Source organism: Nomia melanderi, chromosome 5, assembly GCF_051020985.1.
Source record: "Nomia melanderi isolate GNS246 chromosome 5, iyNomMela1, whole genome shotgun sequence".
Taxonomy (NCBI): domain Eukaryota; kingdom Metazoa; phylum Arthropoda; class Insecta; order Hymenoptera; family Halictidae; genus Nomia; species Nomia melanderi.
In genome coordinates, this window is record NC_135003.1 from 4,020,100 (window position 1) to 4,036,184 (window position 16,085).

General features: G+C 30.1%; 1 protein-coding gene across 1 annotated transcript in view; it reads right to left on the reverse strand.

Annotated features, from left to right (window-relative positions):
* LOC116431026 (scavenger receptor class B member 1) overlaps positions 1-16,085 on the reverse strand; it is a 62,742-nt gene that overhangs the window by 42,883 nt on the left and 3,774 nt on the right. Inside the window, exon 2 of the mRNA XM_076367796.1 lies at positions 4,437-4,535. Within this exon, the coding sequence (XP_076223911.1) occupies positions 4,437-4,470 (34 nt within the window). The 5' untranslated portion in view covers positions 4,471-4,535. The remainder of the gene's footprint in view (positions 1-4,436; positions 4,536-16,085) is intronic.

Genomic DNA, 16,085 nt, shown 5'->3' on the forward strand with positions numbered 1-16,085 from the left:
ATAATTAAAGCACTAAGGATTGAGGATTTATCAAAATTATTTTTTATCATTTCTGCTTCTTATTCTTCGTATCATTTACCCATTTGTTTACAAACACCTTCGACTTCTTAAAGTACATATACTTCGAATTGGCTTCGATCATCATTTTTTTACCTTCCCACTTGCCAGCTCGACACGTTCAAAACCGTTACAATATCAACATTTACGAAAAAGTTCAAATTACATCCATTATATGCGCTACAAACATATGAAGTCATTATGTGTCGCGATGACTTTTATTTTTGTCTCTCTCCCGCAACGATTAGTATGAGTGATTTAACGTCGTTAAACTGTGGCGGGTATCATTGATAAACACGGTTGAGTGAAGTTTGAACCGAACAACTAAGCGTAAAATTATCACTACAGTGATGTGCAACTTTTGTATTGAATGGCACGAGTGAGAAGAGGAAATGCTTCGTGTGGCAATCGCGCTGCAAATGATAAACCGAAAAAGCGTGCGGTTCATAAATTCTCCCAGCAATAGCAGTTAATCGGTTACCGCGATACAGCGACGGAGGTCAAGATCAAGAGGCTGCATCCGCAACTTCGTTCTTCATCGGCGGTACGCAACAATTTCTTCGAACGTTTGAGGCAGTCTCGCACCCGTAATTATGGTATCCGCGGAACCGGCAATGTCCAACGACCGAGACCTATAAGCTGTCACAACTCACTATGGCGAGACTTGTTTACTTCGAAAATATGTAAATGTGTAGCGCCATCGGACAGACATACTAAGCCAGTGGTTCTTTGTCTTTTCGATGTCAAGGAACAGTTTTGGTTACGAGACAAATTTATGGAAGATTAACCCATTTGCGTCATAAGGAAGTGTGAAAAAGAAGACCCTAATCACCAATTTCGTTTTAATTTTATTTAACACTAGGTTTACGGAATGCATTAATTTAATGGATATCGAATTTTACAAACATTATTCGGTAAATGTTTACCGAAAAATCCTTAATTTCCAAGATCTAAATGAACGAATATCCATTTTGTTAGGAACAACAGAATACATTATACAATAAATGTCCGCAAAACTAGTGTTAAGTAGTAAAAATTACAACAAGTAAAAAGAACTTCATATTTCAGTGTTCTGTAATAAAAAATAGAAAAAATAATATAATATAATATACAAAATACAATAAAGCTTACGTAAGAAAGAAAGAATTGCAAAGATGTGATGTTGGTCTCTTGTTAATGACCAACAAAATTGGGCGTATATATACGTTCCGATGATAGTGACCAGGAAAATTCTGTATATATATTTACACTATTAAACCCCTGCAAACTTCAAATTGTATGAAATTATGTTCTTTTATCTAACAACAAAGGACTCTGTTATATATTAACTAAATATTTAATACACCACTGGACTTATTTCGAATAAAATGATGGTCGTATAGATATTATTTTCTAATAGAAATGGGCTTAACGCAGAAGGAGAACAAACAGGTTTATTTATTTTAATCTTTCACGGTAAAAGGAATATTTAAAAATTGTGTTATTTATTTGATAACACAGTATGTTTTTCGTCGTTTTCGAAGGAAATTATAATGTGGCAAAGTGAGGATGTTATAATTTCCAAATATTAAAGTTACTTTATATATATTATCAAGAAAATCAACGCACTTTATAAAGAACGTTGTTGTTTTGTTAAGAATCAGTGGCAGGAACTTCCTCATCGCGCCGGGGTCATTCATTCCGAAATGGAATTCGGAATTTCAATCTGCGAAAAATGTAACAGTTGCCTTCGGCAACATTCTTCGTCGGTTGCTAGACGTTTTGACTATTTTTAGATTTCTTGTCATCGAATTTTAAACAGGTATATATATTAAGAAATTTATTTGAGATCGAACTTCCTGGTTAACCTTGACAGATGACCTCGACGTCATTTTGAATTGACGTTTGCGACTATAAGTCATAGGATACTAATATTATTGACAAAAAATTTAGAATCAGGAAATTCCTCGATCCGTTTAATTAATTCCAATCGATTGGCTCTTTCGTGTCGCAACGTAGACTAGAATATCAATCTTGACTGTTTGTTTTTCTGATATGTGTTTGCTAACTTTGAATTAGTGACTATTTGTTACCAATGCTTTTTTACTTATTATCTTGTAGGATACTGAAACTACATATTAACAAAATATTTGTTATAAATGTAATTTGCTCTTATTGCAAATAAATAGATAAATAATGGGATTAAAATGAGAAAGTAATAAGATTGGCAATAAGAGAATTAGAATTCGGTAGTTAATCTACATTGTTCAATGTAAGCAAACTTTATTGTAGAATTCTAATTACTGGACACGAGCAAGTAGTAACATTTTTAAGTACTTTTTAATTCATAACATTTCTCTTGTTATGTTCTATAAAAGTTCTTTAATTTTCAATGTATAGTTCTAATTTGTTTTTAACGAAATACTGTTGCTTATTTATTAACTTACCATAATTCTCTAATTTTTTTAACGTTTAAAGAAAAGTGTTCAGTATATATGTAGAAACACTATATCACATTCAGCCAAAATTAGTCAGTGAGTTTGCTTTATATATTTATACCCACATCCGAATTTACATTTTGTCTAGTAATTTATAGACGAGAATATTGAAGAATGTATTATCAGCCGAAAGAGGTTTAAAAATAGCCTGGCCTAAAGGATTGGAAATGTGAATATTATTCCTGTTTAGAAGTTCTTTGACTTTGGGGGAATTCTAAGAGGCTCACCCATAAATTTCTGTAGCGCGTTGACCGTTAAATTACTTATACATAGGAAATACTAAATTCAAGGCTGAAAAACACTACGATGTCAGGTATTCTTTCAAATTAAAATTGAAGACACTAATATTAAGGCATTCAATTTCAGTCATATGAAGTTGAATTACTCAATTAATAAGTTATTATCATTTGAATATCATTTAACCCTTTGTGACACATAACTTTCTTCGAAAATGTTTAATGAAGATCGAAAATCCTTGTATAATCAAATTCAAATTCACATTGCAAGTTCGGGAAATAATAAAAAAAATTGTGTGTTTGCAAGCTGCAAATGAATTAGAATAAAATCAATTTTACGGTAAATCGTGTTCCACATAATGTATTTTTATTTAATCATCATAATTATTATTATTATTGTTATTATTATTATATATTATATTTAATTTGATATCTTTATGTTATAATTTCTATTTCCTCCAAAGCAAAGAAGCTATCGTCGTGTTAAAATAAAAGGCAAGAATACAACCTCATATTAATTTAATCGTTTCTCGTCTAGACATAGGTTCGCTTAAAGAAAAAGTGATGCATAAATGTGACCAGCGAAACATCTTTATGCAAAAGAATACACTTATAATGAATGACAAATTAATACTTTTTTTATAGATTAATTGGTTGATTTACTTCTAACGAATATTCGTTGAAAAACTGAAGTAAAACAGTGCGTTATAATAGACAGCGATCGTCTACTTGGCTACACTTCTAGACGTACTGCGTGTTTCTCCTTGCTTTTTCCACGTCCGCATCCGATATGAGTTTTTTTTTGGTTGCGATTTTCATGAATAATTTTGTAATTCAAATTTCCAAGTATGCCGATGAAAAAGAAACGATCAACTATAATTGTTTTGTATATATAATTTTTTGTGACTGTAGGTAGTTCGACATTCTAAACAACCTGTCAGACTGATTGATGTTACATTTTTGCATGTTAATGTGTTCAGCATCGGCTAAAACCAACAGAGGTTACATCTTGATTAATTAAGAATTTACATATTCATTATTGCAAACTTAATTATCGTTTCTTTATAAAAAAAATGCAGCTAGGAATGTATCGAATGTGTAGTATCGTCCGATGGAGGAAAGATTTCAGTTGTCCTAAAAGCTAAAATGTCAGGGAGACAAGGGGGCATTTCCACTCACGATGTTCGGGCCTAATCGATCTTCCACGCATGGTCGTTATTGGCTGCGCGACAATAACAAAGGATGGATATGAAACAGGATGCAATGAAGTGAGATGTCACGATAGAAAATAAAATTCTTAGTGCTACCAATTTCGTTCTCTAGAGTACGTTCAATAATATCGTAATATCGTAATATCATAATATTTAATATTTCTGATTTTTATACGAAATTGTAAAAGGGGCATAAACATTGGTACTCTTTTTCCAAATTAGTGATATAAGAAACCGTAAGTAAATGGAACCATATTACGAAACTACAAATTAAAGTACAATACATAAACAATAAATACGATTTTTATTTTATCGAAAGATTTGTAATCTAAGGTTAATATAAAGAACACCGTCACGTGTCAATGTCGCAAATCGTGAGCACTCACGACAGAATACTGTCAACCGACGATGAGTGCACGCTATGTTAACCATTCATACGTGCAGAAATTACTCACTCTTGAACTGTTGCAGCGGGATCGTGAATTTCATGGTTGTGACCTGATTTGTTTGACTTGACGGTGATTCTCTTTTTCTGTCTCCTTGGCCGTAAGGTCCTGTAACAAAAACAAGCACGGAACGTAAATTAACTTTGTCCAGTCCGGATGCTTTTAATCTATTATTTACTCAACACATTCGCTACCAGCGTCACATACTTGTCACGACCAATATTTCGTATTTGTGCGAAGAAGAGTAAAGTATATTTACTTGCGTTTTCATCTAATATTACAATGCATGGTATAATGCGCAGAAAGTCGCGGAGATTTTTGTTCCTTGAATATCATTTGTTTTTTGTAAAGACGATAGATTTTATTTAATAAAATATCGCAACCTCGGAGACTGGCATTGAAAGAAATAGCGAATGGATTAAAACTGTCACATTAATTTAATCGGGGAATATACGTGAACAGAATTTAATTAACACTAAAACTACAAAGCAGTTAAATTGATTTTTTGAAATTTCTCTATAGAAACTTTAAGAGTGCATTTATCGAGACTTCAATTGATTTATAATTCACTTTGCGCATTGCTAAATTAATTTTTTTAATAATTTCTCAGAGATACATCTGTTATCTTTTTAGTAATTGCGAAAAGAAAGCATCAGGAATTGGTCATTTTGACTTGTCTGATACTTTTAGTGTTAAAAACTACAAACAACAACGTTTAATATAATATCAGGACAAATCGCTATATTCCCTGATTAAATAATCCGACGTGTTATGGGTCAAGTCTCTTCTCCTGTTGTGCCCGAGTAATTAGTTAAAGTACGAAAATTTAAAAATAATGGAAAAATGTCATCGATCGGTATTGTGGGTAATATTGAAAAATTAAATAATCAAATCAAAACGTATCCAGTCGTATGACGAAAATTCGTTATTTGTATTTTGTACTGTTTCAATAAGCGATTATTGTAATGAACGAAAATTTGTCGTTTCACAGATATCCACCAGCGGCCAGATGACGAAAATTCGTGATCTGGGTTTTGCAATATCTAAGTAAATGGTTTTTGCTTTTTTTCAAACCTATACAAATATATTAAAATACAGTTCTTACCATCAGAGGTATGGTTTTATGGAAGAAAATACGTGAAGTATACAAAAGCACTTAAATGTTCTGCTGTCTTTAAATAAAGCATAGTGATCTCACAAATTGGGGCAAAAAACATTGGCTTTTGGCCGATGCCAGTACTAAATATACCTGTGTTTCGGAGAAATATGTCTCTCTATAATTGAGTCTTTTAGAGACTAAAGTGACTAACTCCATTTTTGTATGTATTTCAAACTTAAAGTGCGTAATTAATGCCTCATTATTACAATTTTATCAATTCCTTCGATTTTTGTTTCGTTAATCACCTTAGCAAATGAACAGCTCAATCGTAGATAATATTATGATTCTAAGCATAAATTAATTAACATTTCACTGATGTAATAATACATTTTTATTATGCAGAAAATAAACAATAAAATCAATGAGAAGGAACAGTAGTGATAATTGAAGATAGTGTAAAACGACGGTATGAAATTCAGTCTTGGCAATATTCATTGCGAGCAAAGGGAATCAGTAGTGTGTAGAGAGATTAGTCAGCCTTTTTCAAAAGCACACGATTCGGATTGTGTTTTCTCAGGAACGAAGTTTCACACGGAAAATATTTATCGGATATGTTTGTTTTGTTTCTACACATGAAATTATTACATATTTATTTTTACGACTAATGACGTTGCACTCTGTGTAACGAGCAAATACGCGTAATGATTGAGTTGATTCATAATATCATACCTAAATATTATACACTCTAATTTTACTAACTGTTTTTACTGCACCAACATTCTTTAAAAATTCACGAACCGTTCGTTTATTTATTTTTATAACTTTTAATAATTTCATTTTATATTTTTCTTTTACGTTACACTTTATAAGATTTATTTCATTTTTCTTTTACGTTTCTCTTTATAAGATTTATTTCATTTTTCTTTCTCTTAAAAGCTATTCTTCTCTCTTTTTCACTTTACTTTCTTTTTATTTTACTCTTCCACTTTATGTTCTTTCTATCTTAAGTAATTTAACTCTTGCATTTTTTTGCAACGGAGGTCACACGAGGATTCGTGAGGGTTTCAGAAATAATCTGGTATTTTACAAAATTAATAGCACTAATACTTTAACAATATCAATAATAGTGTTTTTAACGCCAATGTGTCAAATAAATCGTTATCACTAATAGATCTCGAAGATAGTTATAACAGACTATCAAACATTGAATAATATAATTTAATAAAATAATAAAATATGTTTCTTTAATATTTTCTCAGAGAAACATCTGTTATCTTTTTAATAATTGTAAAAAGGAGAAATTAGAAATGAGTCATTTTGATCCATGTGATAGTTTTAGTGTTAAAGCTCGAAATAATACTAATTTTTTCAATGATGAGTTACTTATTTTTTCAGATACACATGTTATTCATTTTCCTTTTGGTCTTGTTTTTCGTTAGAATATATTATAAGTGGATTCGCCCTGTGTTCGACGAATATACAGTTCATTATTTGATTTTATCGCGTGCATAATGAAAAATTCTCAAAGTTAAATTCCACAATTAACAGGATAATAAGTGGAAGATGTATCTGTTCAATAAGAATTTCTGTAAATCAGCCGACAAATGTTTGTATTTGGTATGACAGAACGCGCGGGAACTTCCTGTGGGGCCCGATAATATCCGAGAATTTCAGGAAAAACCTTACCTCGCTCTTTCGAAAAATCTGTCCTTTCGCGAACTCATTAGAATCCTCGACGGTTTTCGTTTGCGCACGGCTGTACACTGTGTGAATACACACGTTCCGGTAAAGAAAAATGTAGAATGTTTGTTCGCGGCGAGTGAATAGCGCCGGACGATCGAAGATAGATGTGCAAACACGCAGTGTCAAGAGCGATCCATAAAAAGTGAACTGAAATTCTTGTATTTTGAGATGCGAATATTAACCCCCAGAAGGTGGACGTTTTTAACGTTAATACTTGTCGAAAGACCAGTTTTGAAACTAGAACTACTGCAGTCGTTAAAATAATGGGTTTCAGGTTTTCTTATTTTGTAATTATTGGTATTTTAAAAGTGTTAAATATCTGAAATGATTTTGAAAATAAATATGTATAGTACTATGTACAATGTTATATAGAAACTATTATATAGAACTATATACAATATTATATAGAAACTATTATATAGTACTATATGAAGTACTGTATAGTACTATAGTATTATATAGTACTTTAATATTATATAGTAGTACTATATTTAGTACTATATATATATGCAATATCGGACAAAAAAGATAGCACATTGTGAAATGAACATTAATTTTTATTTATTTAACGTTACAATTACATTTGTTTATATATGTTGTTTCAGAATGTCTTTATTAACATTTATAAATAAAAAGAAATTGATTTTTCTTAGCCCATTTAGTCGTATTAACAAAAGTAGCTGTATGTACGAAATGTAGTTGGACAAAATGATGGTACATTTAAATATATATTCAGAATATAAACAAAATAATAAATAACATTTAATGTTTAGTATTTCGTCGGACTTCCTTTACTTTTAATAATAGGGATTATTTCACAAAGATTTATATAATTTTTTAATACGTTTCATTCATCTTGGATACATCGTTTTAAATCAGTAATGTTTTGAAATTTTTTACCATTTCTGTATTCTTGAATATATATTTTTTCCTCTGAATCAAAGAAAAGGCCAAAAATAGTTGCTTTCAAGTGATATTGAAGCTTTTCAATGAAACAAATAAGATAATCTTTTAATTTTTGATGAAATAAGATAATCCTTTACAAATGTGCACCAGTAAAGTTTTAATTTGGTACGTATATGTATAAAGAAAACCAATTAATTTCCAACAAATTTTGTAACATATGTATTTATCTGTTGATCAATCAATGCCGCGCATATTTGGCTATGTTTTCTTCCGCTAACAAATTTTCTTTCCATCGTTTCGTGGTACACAATACTGGTCCATATTATTACGCCTTCCCTTCTCATTTGACGATGAGTCAATTATTGTTGTTCTTGTCTTAGGTTGTGATAGTAATAAACTGCTAGGCCTGTTTGGGTTAATTTTTTTGTTCGTCTGTGAATATCACATTTCATCAGTTTTTCCTCATACGCCTATACTGCTCTGCGAATTGTAAACGTTATATTTTATGTTCCTCTTTTAACTGAAGTTTCTTCAATCATTTTCCCCGTATTATATATTTGCATTTTTATAGAACACGTGTCACGTTTTACATATTAGATTTTACTCCAACATTTCCAATAATTTGCCCCGCAGTCGTGTGAGAAATCGACGCTGCGCTTAAAATTGCTCCTTGATCATCAGAACTCCTTTTTTTCCCATAAGTTTTGAATTTTTTAATAAATTAATAATGATCTTCCGGCTTTTGTTCATAACATTCCCTATTTGTGCCATGGAGTACCGTTCTTTTTATAATTTTAATATAGTATTAATCTCACATTTACTCAGTTTTTTTTACGTTCCATTTTTAATAAATTAACGTTTACTTTTAATAGAATAGATTAACACTTTGACTGCCACCCGAATTTGGATGAAACCATTTTTTACATAAACTTAAAATCTATTTTCTTGATAACTTATCGAACGGATCGAATTTTGTAGGATATATGAGATACAAGAAAGACAGTAGAGCAGTCGTTAAGAAGAATTATGATTTTTCAGTTTCTGCTTTATTAAGAAAACTGTTTCGACTGCATGCGAGTTTTGATGAGCTTTTAGTTGGCAGTCAAAGTGTTAAAAGATGTTAGTACACACTTTATTAATTATGACTTACGTTGAATATTTAGTATTTGTTAGCTTATGCGTAACTGAGAAGGATAGATTTGAGTAGCATATCTATGAGTAGCATAGGCGCTATCATTTTGTCCCGCTTGTGAACCACAATATTTATATGTACCTTCACAGAATTTTATGGACACGAATATTACGTACGTTATGTTGTTATATTAATGTATATTATGTCACATATACATGCATATCTATAATTACTTACAAAATAAAATATACATTTTTTCAGTTTATAATATGAAACATAGAAATGTAAAAGATGTGCTACCATTTTGTCCTGAACTGTATATAGCATTATATATTAATAAATTAATTAAATAATAGTCGCTTGAATACTGTAACGAATATCCAAAGAAATCGAAAAAAATATATTGTTAAAATCTTTACGAAGATTTACGAACGCTATTAAATCCTCGGTAGTTATAGTGTTAAAATTTTCTTTGAAATTCTGCATTTTCTTTCATTCATTTTAATTTTTAACTTAACACGTTGACTGTCTTGAGAATTTCGAGCCTTTTGTATAGTAATACTTATACTTTTTTAACAAAGATAAATTATATTAGAAGTAATTATTAATGATTTAATATCACAGTATTTATATTATACTATCATGTAGCTATTTATGTTATTAAATATTTTTATCGACATCAATCTTGTTATTATACTTGTTTTCAATATATAGACTGTGGTGTGTGTAACCAAAATTAAAGTTAATTGAAGATCTACTATGTACAATCCTCGTATCACAGGAATATTATGTATCTAAACACTTTGGAATACTGCAATGGATAGATTCCATTCAAAGAAATTAAATATTCAAAGGAGGTTACGTCTATGAAATACCAGCAAAAAATATTAGCATATTACTTGACAGTTTAGTCAGTTTCTTGTTGCGAATGATTAATAACCGAGAACTCATTAATGAAGTTTTTACTCCCGGTAGTAAATCACAATCGTGAAACCCCAAAGGAACACCAATAACACGACAGAAAAATATTCATTTTAATTACTTCCTTCAAAGACGTTATATATATTTAATGTTTAATGAGGAAAATCATATTTACAGTCATACTTTTTTCAGTGCTATTATATCTAAGAAACAGTCCTTCGATATTTCCTTGAAAAATTTGTGAAAATGACAACGTTATAACTCGGAGAAGTTAAACACTCGAACAGAGGTGACGATTGTATGTCGTAAACGAACATTAAGAATCACTTCCGCAAGTTTGATTGATATTACATTGGCAAGTCCATTTCTCATTGACAGTGATTACAGTTAATACTGAATTTGATTGAATATGAATTTATTAAAAACGATGCAGATTATGTAAATCGATGAGTTATTACAGAATAAAGAGAACGTATGTATTTACTTACATACGTCAAAGAGAGAATTATCCTTTGTCTAGACATTGATGACATGAGTGCTTCAATTACACTTTGGATTATTGAAATGAAAATATTGTATTCGTACATATTTATTTAAAATAAAATTTCATTCTGCACTGTGTAAGTTAAATATAATTTTTAACAATGTAAATATTTAACGTATTTTTACTTTATATAAATATTTAACATATTTTTAATTGATATAAATCGTTAACGTATTTCTTTCTCCGAATTTTACCTAGCTCTAATCCTTTTTCGCGTACTCAAAACATCACGTAGCAGTGACGTTTCTACCACCACAACTTTATCCCACAATAATCATCGCGAATCATAATTTATACAAACAAAAGTATATTTTGGTAAACATCGTGTGTCCGAATAACATGTTAACTGCGTGGAAGGTGATTCTTCTTGAAGAAATAGATAAAAATATTGAATAAAATTAGTTTATCCGATACTTCATTTTCGAGAAAATCGAATTTGAAAATTTGAATTGAAAGATTGCAATTGAAAGATTTCAATTGAAGATTCCAATTGAAAGATCCCAATTGAAAGATGAAGCTATTTATTTTCAAAATCATTTCTATAATAATTGCGAAATAAGAAAACAGGAAGCAGTCATTTTCATTGATAGTGCAATTTTAGTGTTAAATACTAATATCTCACTTAAATACAATAACAGCCATATATTTTTCTGTAACTCATCATAAAAATTCATGCAATATGGGTCAATTATAAATATAGGGTGTCACGTAACTGGTGGTATAACCGAATAGGGGTTGATTCTGTGTAAAAAAATAAGTCAAAAGTATAAAATAAAATAATTCATATGAGACTTTATTTTAGAGAAAATTGACTTTGAACATTCGCCGGATATGCGTGCACTTAACCGTGTCTTGTTATTGGATTTCACTGTAGATCATTGTCTCGATTGAAGTTTATGTTGATAAAGACTATATATACCGTTAGTATATAGTGACGTTATCACGCAAATGTTTAATGTACTTGAGAGTTAGAAATACACAATGAAACAGGATGTTAAAGTAATCATAAACTTTATTATTACAGAAATTGTTAAAAATGTTGTCCACTCTGTCGAATACATAATTCTGCTCTTCTAATGAAATTTCTATGAATGTTTGCTAACGCAATTCTATTGTTTTAACGTATGAAACGCTATAATAAAGACTTGAAAGACTTATTGTAGAACGGTAAGTATATTAGGATAGTAAGTAAGATAAACATGTTCGTGATGCTGGAAGTCTTTATCAATATAAACTTCAACTGAGACAATGATCTACAGTCAGATTCAATAGCGAGAATATTCAAAATCGATTTTTTCAAAAGCAAAGCCTTGTGTGAACAAATTTTATTCTATATTTTGAATCTATTTTTTCATGTAGAAACACCTGTATATCGGTTTCGAATGAAACAGTTATGGAGAACCGAAATAAAAACATAACTATTACATATTCGGTATATCGGTTCTGAGCTATATTGGATTTGCTTCCAGTTCTTCAGAATCAATATTATGTCGGTTCTATACCGGTTCTATAACTGTCATTTCTCAGTTCAACATTTCGGTTCTGTACTTCCTTCAGACATAGAATCAGCTCCTACTTAATTGTTCCACTAGTTACATGATACTCTGTATACTATTCTATTTCCGAACGATAACCATTTTCAGGGAATATTTAGCCGTTTGTACTTGATTTATTTTCAATAATGTTGGGTGTAAACTTGTATTTATTTTAATGGAAATGAATTAAAGTAATTTACAGCGATAGAATTCAACGTTTTATATTTATTTTATCTATTATTATCATTATAAGATTTTATTCTTATAACTTTTTAAAGCGTGGTACTTTCTAAAGTACTTTTTGAAGTATCACAAATACAGTTTAACAAATTTGTATTATCATCTCCAACATGACATACGAGTGCAAGGTGTTAGAATGCCCCTTGCATTTGCACGGCAAATCAAAATGGTTTCTCATTTCCCTGGTCCGCGAACTTTTTTCCTTCCCCTGCATCACTGTTCACCTTCCCCCTCGTTTTAACCCCGCTGTATTTTCGTTTTCCTCGACACACTAGTTAAAGGTGACTCACGGGATGAAAATGCATTTACGTCTCGTGTTAATGTAGATCTTCTTCGTCGATGTGTAGCGTGCTTATTTGCAATGTTAATCGTGCAGCTCCGGTGTTGCGACAATAGCGTAACGAGACAGTGCTAGAGTTGTAGCTTCTGAACCTTTATCGTGCGCATGAATTATTTATCTACTTCGTATTGAAAATACGGGGCCGCTCTGTTAGACCAATTAAACGATCTAACGTGTGTGTAACTGATCACGATTGACGTGATGGGAATTCGGCGAATGGTCATCGAAATGGACCGCCCGGTCAGCGAAGAAAATGAGAAACAGGTTTTGACAGTTGTAGGACCAAAAGTAGACGGTATTCCCGATTGATTCACGCCGGGATTACGGGATATTTGAATTCATTGACATTTAATTTGTCACGGATTTTTAATGAATGAATAGACCTTACGTCCAATATATTCATTGTATTGTGAAATTGAGAATGTTTATTTGTAGAATTATTGTGAGTAAAGGAATATTAATTATTGTAAACGTTATTACGATGTTATGTGATAGTATTATTACAGATGGAAGTTATAAATGAATTCACGTTCGGAATTATTTAAGTGGAGTCAAATAATGTAAATAATTGTACGTTTCGGTAGTTGTATGATAAGGAAGCTGGAACCAATGATTTTGGCAGAATGTGATAGCTTAATGTTAAAAATGTGACAGAAACAAAAGGGCAAAGTATTGTTACGATTGATTCAGATTGTTGACAATTTATAGTATTTTCATTAATACGGGAAGTATGGTAAAAAGGATGCCATTGAGCATAGACTTCTTTGATCTTTAAGTGTCCTCTTGTATACATCAATTGGAAAGACGTTCGTTAATAGCTTTTATAAGCTCTTAGCGTGACTAATTATTTGCTACATTTGTCTTTCATTGAAAATTAACGATTATTTCTTTTTCTGTGTTTGAATACACACCTGTAATTTACTTGTAAAAATTAGAAAAACGATTTCGAAATTATTGTCAATTATTAGAGATCGAGTTAAGAATAACATAGATTTTTGCCTACTGTATTTTATTTATACATTTTAACTGACTGTAAGCGAGAGACCAGGCTTTCGTATGTTTAGTGACGCTGGAAGTATTTAATTTACATGTTTGTCTTATTTTGTATTTCCACATTTTAATTTAATTTGACTGTAATTTATAATTCTACATTTCAACTAATTCTGTGTTTTATTATTTTTTAATATCTATTACATTACACTTATTTCATATAATTTTTAAAACATTAGATTTTATTATAATTGCCAACCGAACTCTAGAACAATTACTGAAAAAAATAAATGCAATAGTTTCATCTTCAAACGCATTAGACTATTGTCAATTTAAATATTCAATAAGATTTATTATTTTACTTCTCATTAGCCATAATTAGCAAGGTATATTACTATATTTTGATTCGGTTGATAACACTGTGGTACAAACTTTAACCCATGTTGCTTTTTGCAATAACCACTAGGTGATTCTTATAGAGTTCCTCACCCTAAATACGAATCCGAAAACCAAATTGCTGGATCACGTCCAGTTTTCGAAAAAACTGGGCTTTTGTAAAAACGATCGAATTTTTCAGAGAACCAAGTGTTATGTGGAAACTACAAATGATAGGCAGTTAAAATTTGTCGTAGAAAATAGAGCAGACTTGTCCGAATGTATAGCTATAAAAATTTTGAATTTTGTGTAAGCTCCTCAAATTATTGTGTGTAGAAAAACTGTTCTGCTCGAGACTTTAACGCCTGGCTAACAATGAGCAGAGTTCACACTGTAAAGCGTTCACACGATCAATCCTCAAGAAAAGACTATCATGTTTGGTATATTTCTAATTACACAAATTTTACGAAGTATTTACTAATCTTAAATTTACTTGAATTTACTCATCTTTTGTTACTCTGATAAAAATAAAAAATTCTGTTTTAGCTAAAAATACATTCTTTAAAGAAACATTATTACCTATAATTATATTTAAGTATAAACAGAAAGGAACGTATTGAACTGTTGAAAAATTGGTTTCTATTTTAATATTTTATCTATTGGAAATTTGTTAATGAATTCCCTAATGTCTGTACTATATTCTGAAATGTTATAGTTGAATATCCCTAAATGAAATTGTTTTTATAATTAATAAACATATAACTTTAACGGGATCGTGTATATTTCATATAACTTTTTCCATAGAAATATCTCTGTTGAATACAAATTTATTTAAATTCATTTAGATATGAGAAAACAAGAAGTATTTATTCATAGTGTAATTTAAATGACAAACTATCGTCATCCGACTGAGCATATGTCAATACTTAACTTATCGCCTATTGTTTCTTATAGGTTTTTTTAACACTTACTTGTCGGTAGTGATTTCATACCTTTTTAAAACAAATAATTACTGCTGAGTATTCTGAGTAACTCAATAGGTTTTTCAATACTAGTGGCAATTATAATTAACAAGTCTTTTTTAAATAAGATTATGTAACAGTCTGTTTGAAAGTAACCACTTAAAAGAATATTATTAAGCTCTTTTCAAATAGTAAATGGGTATTGAAAAGTTTGTGAATAGGCATCCTGCGAGCAAAGTGTTACGATTGATGACATTTTTGTATAAAAAATAAATGTAGTAAATTAAATATTCATAATGTTCATAAATATTCATAATACTGAGTGTACTAATAATTATAATCAATAATTGTTGTAAACATGAATTTAGTGATTTCTATCCAGTACTTTTAAATACTTGATGAAATAAAATTTTAAAATCTCATAACCTATCTTTTAGGTATTAAAAGCAGTTATTGATTTATATTTACAATTACTATCTACTGCTATTACAAAATTCATTAAGAAATCTTTAATAGGTATAAAATTTAAATTCAATGTATAAAATTTAATTTAAAATAAAGACTAAATTGTTAATCGCAATTTCTTGAACGCTTTTTATAAAATTTATATTGCAGAAAATCATAGTCAAAATGAAGAAGATTGCATTTACCGAGGCAGAAACAAAAAAATAACAAACACTCCATCGTATTCTATCAATGACACAATTTTATATGTTTCATTTTTATTATAATTAATTAGCAAATGCATGAAGCAAGTTCGTTACATTAGTACGTTGGAAATCAAATCAGTACTCATCAGACAGTAAAAACTCAAGATTTTTTATAATGATTGTTCTCTTAATCTTCCTGCGTCTCATAGATTCATCAAACT